The following is a 15,473-nucleotide window of genomic DNA, read 5'->3' on the forward strand; positions in this document are numbered from 1 at the left end:
GAAAAGACATATAAGAAGCAATTATATGCATGAGGTGTACACATAACAAAATGTAATTACTTTGACCCATTTATTTTATTTACCAATCAAAACAGAATCTTAATGAAAAGACTTCGTTATAACAATGTGTAGCCTACACAGTGCTCACTTTAAAATCTAATTTTTAATGGCAAGCCATTGCACCATGGCATAATATATTTTTGAGTCATCCCATGTTTCTAAGACAATCTGCACGCCAGTCGTGGTGATCTCCCCTGTATAAAGGTGATACCTCAAGTTTGCTGTTTTATCCATATCCAGATGTAACACGGATAGCATAACAAGTGGTGCTGCACCTACGTAAGGTCTGGAGAATTTGACCGTCTGCACACTTCTCTTTGTGTTGCTAATCCTTGAATAGGAGTTCGAGTTTTCAAATACTTGAATACCACTTTCAAAATGAGGGCTGACCGAGTCAGTATAATTCTGAATGCAACTTGCCACTATAAAGACGATTAAAGAATACGATTTTTTACATATTCAATATAAAAACTTTTAAATTATAAAAAAAAAATTGCATAGAAAGTTCTATTTTTCAAAAGATTTTATAATTTCTACAAAAAATAATAATAGAAAACCCGCCAAATAACAATATAGACTTGATTAAATAAATACAAATATTTTTATTTGATTTTTTATTTAAAACTGTGATAGGTGTCTATATTTCAGAAATATAAGATGCTTCATAATTTAAAAGTTCAATCTAGATGTCTAGGATATAGCTTTACATACTGAAATAGTATTTCGTTGAATAGTGTTGATTTTTTTTAAAAATGAAATACACCATACTACTTACAATCAGCAGATGTTGCCATTGAGATCAAATTTAAGACTACAACAGCTCGATAACAGAACATTTTTTTTACTGAAAACAAATTAAATATATTTTTTAATAATAAAATGGGTTATTACTTTCTCGTACATTGAAATCGTGCAACAAATCTCGAAGTTTTACGTCTTTTTTAGTCGGAAAAATCAGTTGTGTCAGTCTCTCTGTGTGCGTGTATTTGTGTGTGTGTGTGTGTGTGTGTGTCAACACGAAAATTAATGATATATAAAGTGCCAAAAGTTAAACAAAATACTTTATCTATATATATAATTCTGTACGTCGTCCAACCATGCGGGACACCACCACGCAAGCCGACTCTCTAACCCTGCTCCCGCCCCTCCCTCGCCGCCTCCAGGCATGCGCAACAGACCATATCGCTATCACCCCCATCCCACCAGTCTAGTGAGCTGTGGCTCACGCCGAATGTTTACAATCGTAGATCCGGGTTGAATTAGTGACGGCTACTATAGGCAGATAATTTAGTTTTTAAACGATTTGAAACTTAGAGGAGATAACAAGTTCTGCTTGATCTTTTCATTGTCGTCTGTAAACTGTCGTCACGGACGGTTGCTTTCACGGGGGAGGGGGGGTAGGGAGGGTGAGGATAATCGTCCTTTGCGACCTACTGATAGTGTTTTAAAGCAAAATATTTTCAGTCGCAGCATTGGTACTGGTACTGTCGATTTCACAAATTATGAATTACTGAAAAGTAGAAAATAAAACAACTAAACAGCGGCGTATGCTGTAGCATACGGGTCGGGTAGTTTTCTTATATCCATGCATAACTATGATACTCTCTCCACTCTCCCCCTTGATATTCCATAACATTTTCTTAGATTTATGTATATTTGTGGATTTTCCCCATGTTTAAGAAATATGAGCTTGACTTTTTTAGGGCTGATTTAAACGCAAGTCTACATAAAAATAAAAAAAAAGAATCAATTTATTAATTGGCGCTTTGTCATGTGCTGAAAACCTTTTATGTTGATAAAGATATTTAGTTTTCAGCATATAGACAGCTTTCTTATCATATACACACAAAAATAACAACAACAAATACAATTTAACTACAAATGGCTGATTAAAATCAATCACTGTGGCAAAACTCACGAGGTTTAATCTCTTTCCAACAAAAAATGTAAAGACAGTCGACCTATACTATCACACAGTAAATATGTGGTTTAAATAATCTACAACGGATTAAATTGTTAAATTTATTTCATAATGAGAGGCCACCGTCAGTGTTTGGGGTACTGTTTGATGTTTGGAATATCGTTAAATGAAGTTTTTTGATCTAATTTAATCAATCTTGTATAGGCTACTACTAGCACATCTTTTCCTTGTATGGTTATAATGGTCGATTACAGCTAGCTCTACCATATTGTAAACAGATGGTGATGAATAACGAAACGCCAACACATAACTGAATAGTTTTCTTTTTACTTCGATAAAATAAGATAAAATTCCAAACATTCGTTGCTGGTTAATGAGTTACAACATCTGTTGCATGCACAGTTTGAAAGTCCCTTACACTATCTGTTTTCGTGAATTTCGTTGATTTATATATATATATATATATATATATATATATATATATATATATATATATATATATATATATATATATATATATATATATATATTCTCTCATTATACTGATTCACTAACACATTGCTTGACGTTTTATTTTTTATGTAAGGGAAAGTTAAAATCGAATATTAAACAACTCGATATTTTTAAACACACTAGTGTAAAATTTAGTCCATAGCAAATTAATCTCACCCCCACTCATACACACCACTCTGCCTTTATCAGTGTTTTATTTACCTCCCTAAATATTTATTGTATTATTTCAAAATTGGCTTTTTCTAAGAATATTTCTATAGAGGAAAAGAGCAAACAATCGCATGTTTCTGTGTTTAATTTAACTATATTTTCGCGTATTTTAAATAAATTTAATCAGCCGAATTAGAGTGACGGAGAATGTCATTCTGCTGACTTCTACGATAGAGAACACTTGCCCTATCTATGAAAAGTGCCAACCTTGTCTACGAAAGCTACTGCGAGAGTTACGGGGTTTGTTACAAGCATGGATAACTTCCCCTCACAGCGGACACACGAAGCGAGAAAAAGAGGGTGACGGGGTGTTAATCGGTTATCATCACGAGTTGTCTCTCTTGTTATCGTGTTGTGTTATCTAGCAGTCATTTACAGTGCTGTTTCGTACAATGTGTGATGGTCAGAAAGGAAAATAAGAGTTATTCATCAACCACGATTTATACGAGATAATAACACAAAAGGTAATTGATTACATTTCATTAACATTTTTTCCCAACTTTTTGTATATAACTTACATGTCTAAAATAGACCAAACTAATTAAGTATGACGATGTTTTGATAGAGTTGTTGTGGTTAACTGAAATAGGAAGAGGTGAGAAGAACTAGATTCTAGATCGTTTGTTTTGTAACAAGAACAGCTTAGTGATAAAGTTAGGCTATCTAGCCTGTATATCAGAATGAGGGTTTTTTGTGTTAGCTTTTTTATGGGAGGGACACTTAAGATTGCATGAGAAGCCGTCGTTGTTTACACGACAGCACAAAAAGTTGTTTTACTTTGAGAAACCAGAAATCAAATTTTGAAATTAATTCGACCAACAACATTGCGGCGCTTCGGTGTAGTAAATATTTTAAAATATATTATAGTGGATAAAAATATAATTATTAATTAAGTCTAATGAGTATTTTGAAATTAAATTGTCAAATGTAAGCTGATTTGATCTTTTAATAATGTAAATCTAGATTTTTATGTACAAAAGTGTTGGTCCTATTTTAGCAAACGAGAATGAACTGCTTTGGAGTGGGGGTTACTGTACCGAAAGGTTGGGTTGGTATTAATGTAAAAAGGGCTGGGTTGGTGTTAATGTGTAAAGGGGTTGGGGGTTAGTGCACAAAAGGGCTGGGTTGGTGTTAAGGTACAAAAGGGTTTGGTTGGTGTTAAGGTACAAAAGGGTTGGGTTGGTGTTAAGGTACAAAAGGGTTGGGTTGGTGTTAAGGTACAAAAGGGTTGGGTTGATGTTAAGGTACACAAGGGTTGGGTTGGCGTTTATGTATAAAAGGGTTGGGTTGAGGTTACTGATGGGTTGGGGGTTGGGGTAACTGATGGGTTGGGGTGACTGGAAAAAGGGTTGTGGTGAGGGTTTTGTAAAAACAAAAAGATTAAGGGTTGCAGCCAATGTGCATCTTCAAGCATCAAGATGCTATATCCACTCCTGATGGAGTTGAAATGCAACTTGTTGCATTTATATGTTTCACATTTCACACCAGTAGATGTGCAGCGTATCGCCACTAACAGCTTTAAAAAACGGCCGTTAGAAACAGACCTTTAAATTGGTATCGAGATAAATAATTTCAAGTGTAACCAGAAATATATCACCAAAGTACATTGTTGACTAAAAAGTTTAAAAATAAACCTCAGACATTCGTACTATTGATTTTTTTTAAAATTATCTTTTAAGTGAAATCGATCAACATTAATTGGACCACTTTAATCTTTATAAAATTCTTATTGGTTTTATTGGCGACAAGTGTAAAGGATCGGGTAGGAACATATTTCGACGGTGACTTTTTGTGTTTGATCCGCCCGGTGTGAAAACACTTGGCATAAAAGGAAAGTGTGTTCAGTTATGCGAGTCCAATGAAGTGTGACTATCTTAGAGTCGGACCGACACCCGCATTGTTGATTGCCCATTGCGTCTGGCTTTATGAAGGGGGCGCCACTGTCACACGAGAACTCTCTTGAAAAGGGGGAAAAAATGAAATATAAATAAAATAAAAAGGCCGTTAATCTTTGCATGTTGAAGATTTTATTGGAGGTTGTAAATAAATGTCAACCTGGTTTGCCGCTTGCGGTTTTAACAAATTATTGACACTGTTCGGTAGCAACACAAATATAGCAGCTGATTATATCTGTTACCAGTGGGTATTTAGGAGGTGTTGGTGGATGTTGTACTCCCCCAATTACCCCAAGTAATGCCAAAATTACAACTGTTTCACGTTGAGTTACAGTTATTGGGTACGGTGGTATGATGTTTGTGGTTTATAATTTTAGTTTTAAAAACTTGAATGTCAAAAACCACTACTTTAAGTTCTTGAATTCATTTTGGAAATGTATATAGGCTATATGTTTGTGTGTGTGTGTGTGCGCAATATCAACGGCACGGACATGGGGTGTTAGGTGTGGTTGTGTAGTTGTGTGGGATTGTAGTTGTGTGGGTGTGTCATTGTGTGGGTGTGTAGCTGAGTGATAGTGTGGTTGTGTAGCTGTGTGGGTGTGTCATTGTGTGGGTGTGTAGCTGAGTGATAGTGTGGTTGTGTAGCTGTGTGGGTGTGTCATTGTGTGGGTGTGTAGCTGAGTGATAGTGTGGTTGTGTAGCTGTGTGGGTGTGTCATTGTGTGGGTGTGTAGCTGAGTGATAGTGTGGTTGTGTAGCTGTGTGGGTGTGTCATTGTGTGGGTGTGTAGCTGAGTGATAGTGTGGTTGTGTAGCTGTGTGGGTGTGTCATTGTGTGGGTGTGTAGCTGAGTGATAGTGTGGTTGTGTAGCTGTGTGGGTGTGTCATTGTGTGGGTGTGTAGCTGAGTGATAGTGTGGTTGTGTAGCTGTGTGGGTGTGTCATTGTGTGGGTGTGTAGCTGAGTGATAGTGTGGTTGTGTAGCTGTGTGGGTGTGTCATTGTGTGGGTGTGTAGCTGAGTGATAGTGTGGTTGTGTAGCTGTGTGGGTGTGTCATTGTGTGGGTGTGTAGCTGAGTGATAGTGTGGTTGTGTAGCTGTGTGGGTGTGTAGATGTATGGGGGTGTAATTGTGTGGGTGTGTGGTTTCTTGGTTGTGTAATTATGTATGTGTAGCTGTGTGGTTGTGTTGTTGTATAATTGTGTGGGGTATAATTTTGTGGTTGTGTGTGTAGTTATGTGGGAGTGTGGTTGTATAATTGTGGTGTTGTGTGGTTGGACAGCTCTTCTCCTCACAATACCTGCGTGCCACAGATTTCCCATCCAGATACGTGTTTTTATCTGTTTTATGTTGAAGCACACAAAAAAAAAAAGAGTAGGCCCCATGAAACAGGGGAGGTCACCCAAAAAAAGTCCGCAAATACTTGAGAAGCGAGAGTGAAGAGCTCTCGACAAATTAGTTATTATAAAACACTTGACGCTGCATACGTTGACAATGTCAGCATGTATGTGTATGTTACGATACCATAAATTGTGCAATGCGGAATTTTTCCGACTGGTGAGGTTAAATTCCGAGTTTAGACGTCAGCTTGTTGTAAAGAACCATAACCCTTATGTACTATCAAATAGCCCAGGGGTCGCCAAAATAAGGCCCGCGGGCCGGATGCGGCCCGTGAGGTCCTCTCATCCGGCCCGCAGAGATTTTTTTGTCCACGGAAAAAACGTTTGTCGGTGATGGCTGAGGAACTTTGCTCAGAAAAATCAAAGACATGCCTAGAAAGAAATTGGCCCCCGAACTGAAATTTGATAGTTAATGCGGCCCTCGGACTAAATAGTCTGGAGACCCCTGAAATAGCCTGACGACTTTTATCACACATTAGCAAAGTTGTTTGTAGGTTTACTCAATAAAAAACAACGAAAGAGCATCTACTGTTTATAAAATTCTGTAAACAAGTCAGTTCAAAGAAACGTCGTCAGAAAACGTCTAGGGTCAAGGTTACAAGTGTGATGATAGTGAAAAATGAACTTCGATAAATAAATTCCTATTGGTTAGTCATAATTTCAGAAATTCTTTCACAAAATACATTCCTCGATGGTATAAGACCAGTGTTTCTTCCAGACTTTTTCTCTCCGGGGGGGGGGGGGGGGGCACTTGAAATTCTCGGGGGGATGGGTGGGGAGGGGTGGACACTGTATATATTTTCAATATAAATTATATAAATTTCATTTCGTGACAAAGCCCCCCCCCCCCCCCGAAGAGATGCCTGGAAGAAACTCTGTATAAGACAGTCATGAGGAAATTAGTTTTTGTTTTTATTATTATTATTAATAATTTTTTTGCCATCAAGGCAAATCACAGTCGGGACTAGGGTAAGGGTTAGGGTAAGGGTAAGAGTTAAGGGTCATCCATAAATGACGTCACGCTTTTTTGACGAGTTTTACCCCCCCCCCCCCTCCGTCACACGTCGTCACAAAAAGCCAGACCCCCCCCCCCTAAAATGACGTCACACCTCAGCCTACAACCCCCCTCAAAATTGCAGTTGAATTTTTGTTTAAAACATCGATATTTTTCTAAAATCTTGTCTGAACTCTGTCAAAATAGAGTATTTTAATCAATTCCTATTACAATTTATTAAAACAGTCTTCTAAACCGCGAAATAACGTCTAAAATTCGTTTTCTAGCATTGCTTTTTTTAAAATGCAAAAGTGTGACGTCTCACCATCTGAACCCGCCCCCCCCCCTCCCCCTCAACACACACCGTCACAAAATTACGGACCCCCCCTCCCCCTAACGAGTGTGACGTCCTTTATGGACGTCCCCTTAGGGGATGGACTAGGGTAAAGGTAAGGGTAAGGGTTAGAGTATGGACTAGGGTAAGATAAAGGCTGAAAAAAAGTCCTGTTAATTGAAGAAATAAATTTCTAGTCAACATTCAAGAAGTCTCAGCGACATTCCATTTGTCTCGCCAATATTCCTTCCATAAATGCGACATTCCATTTGTCTAGGCAAAATTCATAAGGAAATACGACATTCCGTTTCTCTAGGCAACATTCATAAGTAAATACGACATTTCATTTCTTTAGGCAATATTTATAAGTAAATACGACATTCCATTTCTTTAGGCAATATTTATAAGTAAATACGACATTCCATTTCTCCAGGCAACATTCATAAGTAAATACGACATTCCATAACTCAGAAACATTCTAACATTACAAGCTATTTATCAAAAACGCAAATGATTATCTGATGACAGTCCTGGTCGTGTTTCTGACGTGGGGTACGTCTCACAAGTCACGTTCTAGAACATTCTAGGCTGGATGAACTTTATCATCCTGGTTTCACCGAGCCTGATTTTAATTACTGGAAGATTTATGAGGCCTTTGGGGGGTCAGGCGGTGTATTAAAAGATAACGATTCGGCTACATAATATATGTTGCCTACGTAACAGCGTGTTGTATGTGTATAGGGGGGGGGGGGGTTGATGGGGATCTAGGCTTGGGAGCAGGCTACACGGTGTAGCCATCGTGATATCTTTTCTTGTATACAAGTGTGTCCAAGAAAAGGAGATATGGTACTACACAATATGTGACATCTTCATCCACTCCTATTACTTACTACGTTGTATTACAATTCACCTGGCCGCCCATAGAAGTAGATAACCAATACAATCTATTTCAGTGGGGGGAGGGGGGAGATAATTACTTTTTTTGGTTTAAAAAAGGGAGGTAACTAAAGCATGTGTGATAAAAAGGGCAGATAATTAAAGTTAGTAGGGGTGAAAGGTGTGACAGAGCCAATGATGTAGGCAGTAGGGTAGGGGTTGTGATCCCCATGGACCCCATCCCCCCCATTAAAAAATGTAACTAACAAACCACTCTTTAAAAATTGTTTTGGTGTATACTTAAGTCTTGTGTATGTTTTACATACACGCACACAAACACACACACACACACACACACACACACACACACACATATATATATATATATATATATATATATATATATATATATATATATATATATATATATATATATATATATATATATATATATATATATATATAAAGCTGTATGTTGATTGGATAAAAAACCAAACTAGTGAGTCAATGTCTCTATATTTTATCTGCTAAGTGTTATATATATATATATATATATATATATATATATATATATATATATATATATATATATATATATATATATATATATGGGGGGGATATAATTTTAAACTCACATTGACTTACTGGACATGGGCATGGGGCTTTGGGGGAAGCAGTGTGTCCCCCCCCCTCCCCCCAGTGTTTCTTCCAGACTTTTTTTCTCCGGGGTTGCACTTGAAATTTTCGGGGGGGGGGGGGGGGGGGCGGTAAACTTTCTTCGAGGGTGCGGACACTGTTAAAAGTATATATTTTCTATATAAATTACATAAATTTCATTCCGTTCGGGGGGGGGGGGCGGTAAAAAAATTTCCAAGAGGTGCCTGGAAGAAACTCTGCCCCCCCCCCCCCCCCCCCCCCCACCGTAGAAAAGAGTCTGGAAGAAACACTGGTGTTTTATAATTGTGTCAAATTAGGCGGTCAAAATACACACACACATGCACAAAAAATGTAGGTAAAAGTGTCATTCGACAAAATTAAAGAAGGGATATAGTTTCCCCGCCTGCAGCAGTTCAAAGTTTAAAAGTCCCAAAAGCTAATCGATTTTAATTCTGAAACGCATGAATTGATTCTTGTGCACATGTGACTATCTTAATACTGGCGTGGGTAAATTTCTTTGTCGGCTACACACTGGTGTGTCTGTTGAGGCAGACTATGAATATGCATGTAAGTCAAAGGCGATAAGTGTAGTTTATTTATTGGGCGTCAGTAAAGTCAGATCTATATATAAGAACAAGCAGAAGTAATGGTGGCTAAGGCTGTGTTTAATGTTCCTGTTTTGTCCCTTTTTATATTGTTGAGAAGAAATGTTGCGCTTAAACTGTTTTGAAAAGATTTCTTGAGCGACCAAACCCACAGCAAATTATGTTTTTTAATTGTTTCATAGTTTTTATAAAAAAATATTTTTTTTAGGGTTTTCAACTATATTTAATTTGTATATCTTCCTATTTTCATAAATCAACCATATTAATTCAATAGGAGTTGTTTCCCTTGGTTATTTTTCTCGCGTTATTTTTATGGCTGTGCTGTTCAACCCACGTGTGGCCATGTTGAATCTCTGATGTGTACGTAGAGCACCATTTACATACATAAGTGCTGATGAAGTAGAGCTCATCTATTGCTTTTTATCTCTCCAAATCTTTGATCAGCTTAATGCCCAGCGACTTATACATTCCACGACTCGAGAGATCCGAGTCAGGTACTCAACATAGCTGAGTAGACTCAGGGATGGTGTACGAACTCGAATCCACGAGTTAGGAACACAAGGAGCCGATACAACTCACTCACGGATTTCACTTCGTTTTCTGCCACTTCATTCAACCAGATGGTCCCTTTACGGTTTGTTAAACACAGCCTAACTAGGGTTTGAACTCATTTCTTTCTGATTAGGGCACTCAATTTTACATGCCATTATTTCAAAATCCGATACTGAATTACACGGTCAAATAATTTTTCATGTTTTTTTTCCAGATGTTGGCAGACTTTAGCCATGAAGATATAAGCCATGAAGTAATAAGCCATTGAAGGATATAAGCCATTAAGTTATACACCATGAAGGATATTAGCCATGACAGATGTAGGCACTGATGCATGACGGAATGTTGTCCACAGGTGACCTCCCCATCAAGCGGAAAGTGTCCCGCCCACTTTCGATTATAAGAGAAAGTTCCGGGGATGACCTACTTATCGGAAATGACGCGCCCATCTCCTGGGAAACCGATACTTCCGTCTCCTCAGGACTTGACCACCAACGTCAGGAACGGTCTGAAAACAGTACAAGCCGTGTGGGTGTGACAATAAACTGCCCAGTGGTGGACACGGTCAGTGGTCACGTGGTTCAGAGGGACGCAGAAGATGGAGATCCGGTCAACACTGATCAGTGTGATCTATTTATATCTGAAGACAACCAATCACTAGCCTACACGAAATCTCCGAAACTAGTCAGAAAACATAAGCTCCACCGTAGCAAAACTGACAGCCAAAACCACAGGCAGACGAGGGTTAGTAGAAGGAAGGCGGTGGCTCCGTTGTTACATCCTGTCTATGCTTTAAACAACGATTTGGGCACCAGATTCAGCTGTGATAAAAATGACGATACAAATGACGATAAGCGTGGGTTAGGCACCGTTGAAAGCGTTGAAAATATCAAGGAATCTTTTTCTTCGCCTGTCCAAACCTCTGAAAAATCAGAGTGTTGCTGTGAAATGTGTCTGTGTTCGAACTGTATGCTCAACCAACGCTGTCCGTGTCTGCAGAACTATATGGCAAGTTTTAAAAAATCAAGGCCAGATTTTTGTGAAAAGGCAGCCAAAAATAGTTTTGAAATTGACGATTTTCTTTCCAAAAAAGAGTTAACTTCGTCGCCGGATAAATTTAGCGCATGTTTAATCTGTAGAAGTAAAAAGCCCAAAGCTGTTGACGTCATAAGGGATGAATTTATAAATTTTGAAAAAGATAACTTTATGTTCGTACGGACTAATTCAGATAGCAGATACATAGTCAGGAAACAGCGAAACAAAGATGGGGAGAAAAATGCGAAAGGTGTTTTGGATCAGGAACAACTTGCTTGGCGAGAAAAAGTGAAGGAAAGTTTTTCTTTCCCCTCGCTCCCGGATAAATTTCGTCCGTTGAGAAGAAGTGTGGGAAGTTTTGGTTCTGGAACTTTCTTGAATAGTTTAGCGTTAGACGTGGGTGGCGTTAGGACGGAGCAGGAGACTGGTGTCAAATTTTATTTACCTGGTCAGAAAAATTCTCCCGATTATTTAATCAACCCCAACACCCTAGTGACGCACCATCCGGGTAAAATCAAATCAACGGTCACGAAGATTTCTTCCGTTGTTAGTCAGTTGGCGGGTGGTCGGGAAGTCACACGAAGTGATGATAATAATAACAGCATCGTTGATTTTAAACAACTTTCCACGTGTCCAAAAAGTTATGGTCCACAAAATATTTCTGAGCAGTCACGTGATGCGGGCTCTAAAATCAAAAGTGAATGCGATCACGTGACTTCTGTGTTGACGGAAGTGAAACACGAGAGCGGTGCTACAAGGGACGTAACTCCAGATTCGAGTGATGATTACAGTATCCTGAAAGAGACGACAACTCGTCTGAAACTGTCGACCAGACGACCCAGTACTTTAGACTGGAGGGCCCGCTATGTGGAGAACGACGAGCTCAGGAAGAGGTTGAGAGGGGTCAAGGCCGAGAACAAGGTCGTGGAGGACGGGCCGCTGACGCCGGAGAGAAAACGGAACATTAATGACATGTTGGCCACGTTAAGGATGGACCTGGTAAGTGAAGTTCGTCATTAGAAGGTCCTAATTAATTAATCAGAAGAGTTTTTTCCAGGTATCTCCCCCCCCCCCCCCGAAGAAAGACTACCGCCCCCCCCCCCCTGAACGAAAATGGACTTTATATAGAAAACGTATACTTTTAACAGTGTCCCCCGTCCCCCCGAAAATATCAAGTGTCCCCCCGGACAGATTAGCTGTTTGATCTCTTATGGAACTGGTAAGTTAATAAGGTCGTCGTCAGCAGGTTCTTGTAGGCTGTTTCACCTCTGACCTTAGCATCGGATTAGTGTTGAATTTCTGTCCAATCCTTTGCTATGCCCGTGAGAGTAGGGAGTCGGGTTGATTTTTGTGATGGCGTGTGAAGTGGTGGAGGGGAGGGAGAGGGTTCAAGACATATGACTCATTTCGTATGTCATAAAGATATAATCTATACAACTAATTCTAATTTTCTTTAGAATTGTTTATTTCAGGTGCGGGGTGGGCAGATGTAACATGTGTACAGAACCAGATAGATCCCTGAGGTTGACTTATGAACCCTGTGTGACATTTCAAGTCGACCTATGGGGGGGCTGGGGGACGACCGAGAGAACGTATAATTGCTAAGTCCAAAAGTTCTGAGTTCGGACCCCTGGCAGAACAGTCCACTTAATTAAGGACAGCAACCCATCTAGGAGAGAAAATTTCAGAATCAAACAACTGCTGCCTTGTAGTTTGTTCTTGGTTGAACAAGGGCTATGGAAGCAAATCCAAAAAGAAAAGCTGAAATCGGAGTCTATATGGCACTTAAGATGCTGTACTGTAGGCTAATTGTGTTGGGTGAAATCCCATTCAGTAGTACAATTAAAAAGGAAGAAGAAGAAAAACGTTTGACATCTGACCCCTTTTAGTTGACCTCCGACAACATGACCCCTTAACTCTAAATTTGACATCTGACCCCCTGGTGTTTGACCTCTGCCCCCGTGTCTGACCTCCACCCACATGACCCATGAACCCTAAATTCGATATCTGACCCTATAGTGTTTGACCCTGACCCCCACGTGTCTGACCTCTGTCCACATAACCTCTGACCCCCCCTAAAGTTTGACCTCTGACCCACGTGTCTGACCTCTGTCCACAGACCGAGCTACACTCCCAGGACCAGGACCTGGCCCGGCAGTTTTTGAACATCCGCCAGAAGATGAACAAGCTGAAGCTGGCGGTCCACTGTCAAGGTCACATGACGCTGCTGGACAACGCGGAGGAGGAGATGGCGGAGGTCCGCGAGCTCTCGCGTCTGGTGGACCTCCCAGTGGAGCTGCTGACGTCAGTGTCTTACCTGCAACATCTGGGGGTGACTCGTATGAACATAACGTCTAGGAGATTCTCTACTTGTTAAGTTTCTCACCTGGGGGTGACTCGCATGAACATAACATCCAGGAGATTCTCTACTTGTTAAGTTTCTCACCTGGGGGTGACCCGCATGAACATAACGTCTAGGAGATTCTCTACTTGTTAAGTTTCTCACCTGGGGGTGACTCGCATGAACATAACATCCAGGAGATTCTCTACTTGTTAAGTTTCTCACCTGGGGGTGACCCGCATGAACATAACGCCGAAGTAAAAGTTATATTACTATTGATTAGATAATATCATAATACTATTGACTTTTATTAGGGAGCTTGTAGAGAGTCAACAGTATTAGAAACTGTAAGAAAATCACGGCGCCCCACGTTTTTCATCGCTTATAGTAGAGTGATCGCTTGCATTATTGTGATGTATAGCATTTATTTTCTACTTTTTAGTTCAATCAGAAAACGTGGGTTTTTTAAAACTTTTTTAATGATTATTATTTTCTACTTTTTAGTCTTTGTATGTTTGTTTGCATTCAAATCTTGCTATCGATTTTATCTTTTCACTTTGTTTTTGGGTAAACGAAGAAAACTCGTAAAAAGACAACTCGTAAAAAACACGTTGTGCGAATACGTTACTGACTAGAACACATAGATTTGAACCCGTGTCGAGTGGGTTAGCAATCGTGTGCCCAACCACTCGACCATATCTTCTCCCCCATACTGGCCACCAGTTGTTACGTTCTGGTTGTTTGTAGACAAACAACGCGTGACAACTACTCAGTAGGCAAAAAGAGGGAGAGTATCGAACCTTCTTTTCATCAAATTACAGTTACTGGGTTATGTCCCTTTTCCCCCCACGTTTTTATATTATTATTATATAGGGGTATAAAATGATCAATAAAATGTTTCCATGGATCAATTTAGTAATAATAACAGTTGAATATTCTATTGTCATCCGAAACAAAGCTTCCCTGAAAATTTCAGCGCGCTAGCTAACTGGGAAGTGCACGAAATTTCGATCGCAAGATTTGATTGGAAAAACAAACAAACAAACAAACAAACAGAGGCGAAAGCAAGTTAAAGAAAACGTGGGAAAAACAAATGAACTCTACTTCACTTGCCCCATGGACCGTTCAAGAAGGGAACTTAACTACTACTCATATGAACACAGCACCCAATTAGGCTCCATGACGTCATTTAGTTTAATTGTTCTCCAAATACGATGGCACAACGCTAAAAGATGTTTTTAACAAAGTCAACCAGTAAAATCAGGCAGATGTTGCTTGACACTGATGTAAAAAAAACTCTCAAGAGACAAAGTCAAGTTTAAAAAATGTTTTTAGAGATGTAATTACATACACAAAAAGGATCCCCATCCCCTTATAAAGTAGAGGGGGGGGAGTCTACGTCATGTTTGGGCGACACCGTGGCCGAAAATTCCCTAAACAATACAAGAAATTCTCAGTGTTTTTCTGAAACCCAAATTTCAACAACTTTTTATTACTTTTTATATTTGTCAAAAGAATCCACCAAGCCCAGTTCTAACCACGCTAAAATCATAGGTTTAAATTAAGGCCCTTATAGATTTGAGACCGCCTCAACACGACTGCCTTCTCGTGATTACTTAACCACATCGTAGAACTCGTCATCAGCGCCACCTTGAGCAGGGGAGGAGGGGTGGTTTGGGTTAAGGAGATATCAGGATATTAAACTGTCAAAGGGAGGTAACCAATGCACGGTTAAATATCGCGTGAAGAGAAACAGGTTTTGTTTTCTTTGGTGGGAAACATGATAGTTCTTCCGATAAGTTACCCTGTGTGAGATTAGGAAAAAACAAACATCTAATTGATTGGCATGGGACGGAGTGATCTAGCGGTAGAGAGCTGGACTGCTAACCCGTAAGTTTGAGTTCGAATCCGGGTTCAAGTCAGTAGACCGTCCCTGAGTCCACCCAACTGTGATGGGTACCTAACTCCTGTTAGGGAAAGTAAAGGCGGCTGGGCATAGTGCTGACCACACTATCTCTTCATATGCCGAGGTCACAGAAACAAATGAACTCTACTTCACTTGCCCCATAGACCGTAAGGTTTGA

General features: G+C 39.6%; 1 protein-coding gene and 1 long non-coding RNA gene across 2 annotated transcripts; one reads left to right on the forward strand and one right to left on the reverse strand.

Annotated features, from left to right (window-relative positions):
* Positions 1–344: 344 nt before the first annotated feature.
* LOC131942289 (uncharacterized) lies at positions 345–2,015 on the reverse strand. The gene is made up of 3 exons (XR_009386731.1): positions 1,979–2,015; positions 836–904; positions 345–482 (listed from the first exon to the last, which is right to left on the reverse strand). It is a non-coding gene; the product is annotated as an uncharacterized LOC131942289 (long non-coding RNA).
* An 8,303-nt stretch (positions 2,016–10,318) lies between these two features.
* On the forward strand, positions 10,319–13,740 carry LOC131942291 (uncharacterized). Its single transcript, XM_059302079.1, has 2 exons — positions 10,319–12,047; positions 13,168–13,740. The coding sequence occupies exons 1-2, from the start codon at positions 10,344–10,346 to the stop codon at positions 13,423–13,425; spliced, it is 1,962 nt and encodes a 653-aa protein (XP_059158062.1). The 5' UTR covers positions 10,319–10,343; the 3' UTR covers positions 13,426–13,740.
* The last annotated feature ends 1,733 nt before the right edge of the window (positions 13,741–15,473 follow it).

This window comes from Physella acuta, unplaced genomic scaffold (assembly GCF_028476545.2).
Source record: "Physella acuta isolate Inbredline_101_S28 unplaced genomic scaffold, ASM2847654v3 ptg000398l, whole genome shotgun sequence".
Classification (NCBI taxonomy): Eukaryota; Metazoa; Mollusca; class Gastropoda; family Physidae; genus Physella; species Physella acuta.

Coding starts and splice junctions, on each gene's coding strand:
- LOC131942291 (XM_059302079.1), top strand. CDS start 10,344: ATGCATGACGGAATGTTGTCCACAGGTGACCTCCCCATCAAGCGGAAA. Junction 12,048..13,167: donor CCACGTTAAGGATGGACCTG/GTAAGTGAAGTT, acceptor CTCTGTCCACAG/ACCGAGCTACACTCCCAGGA.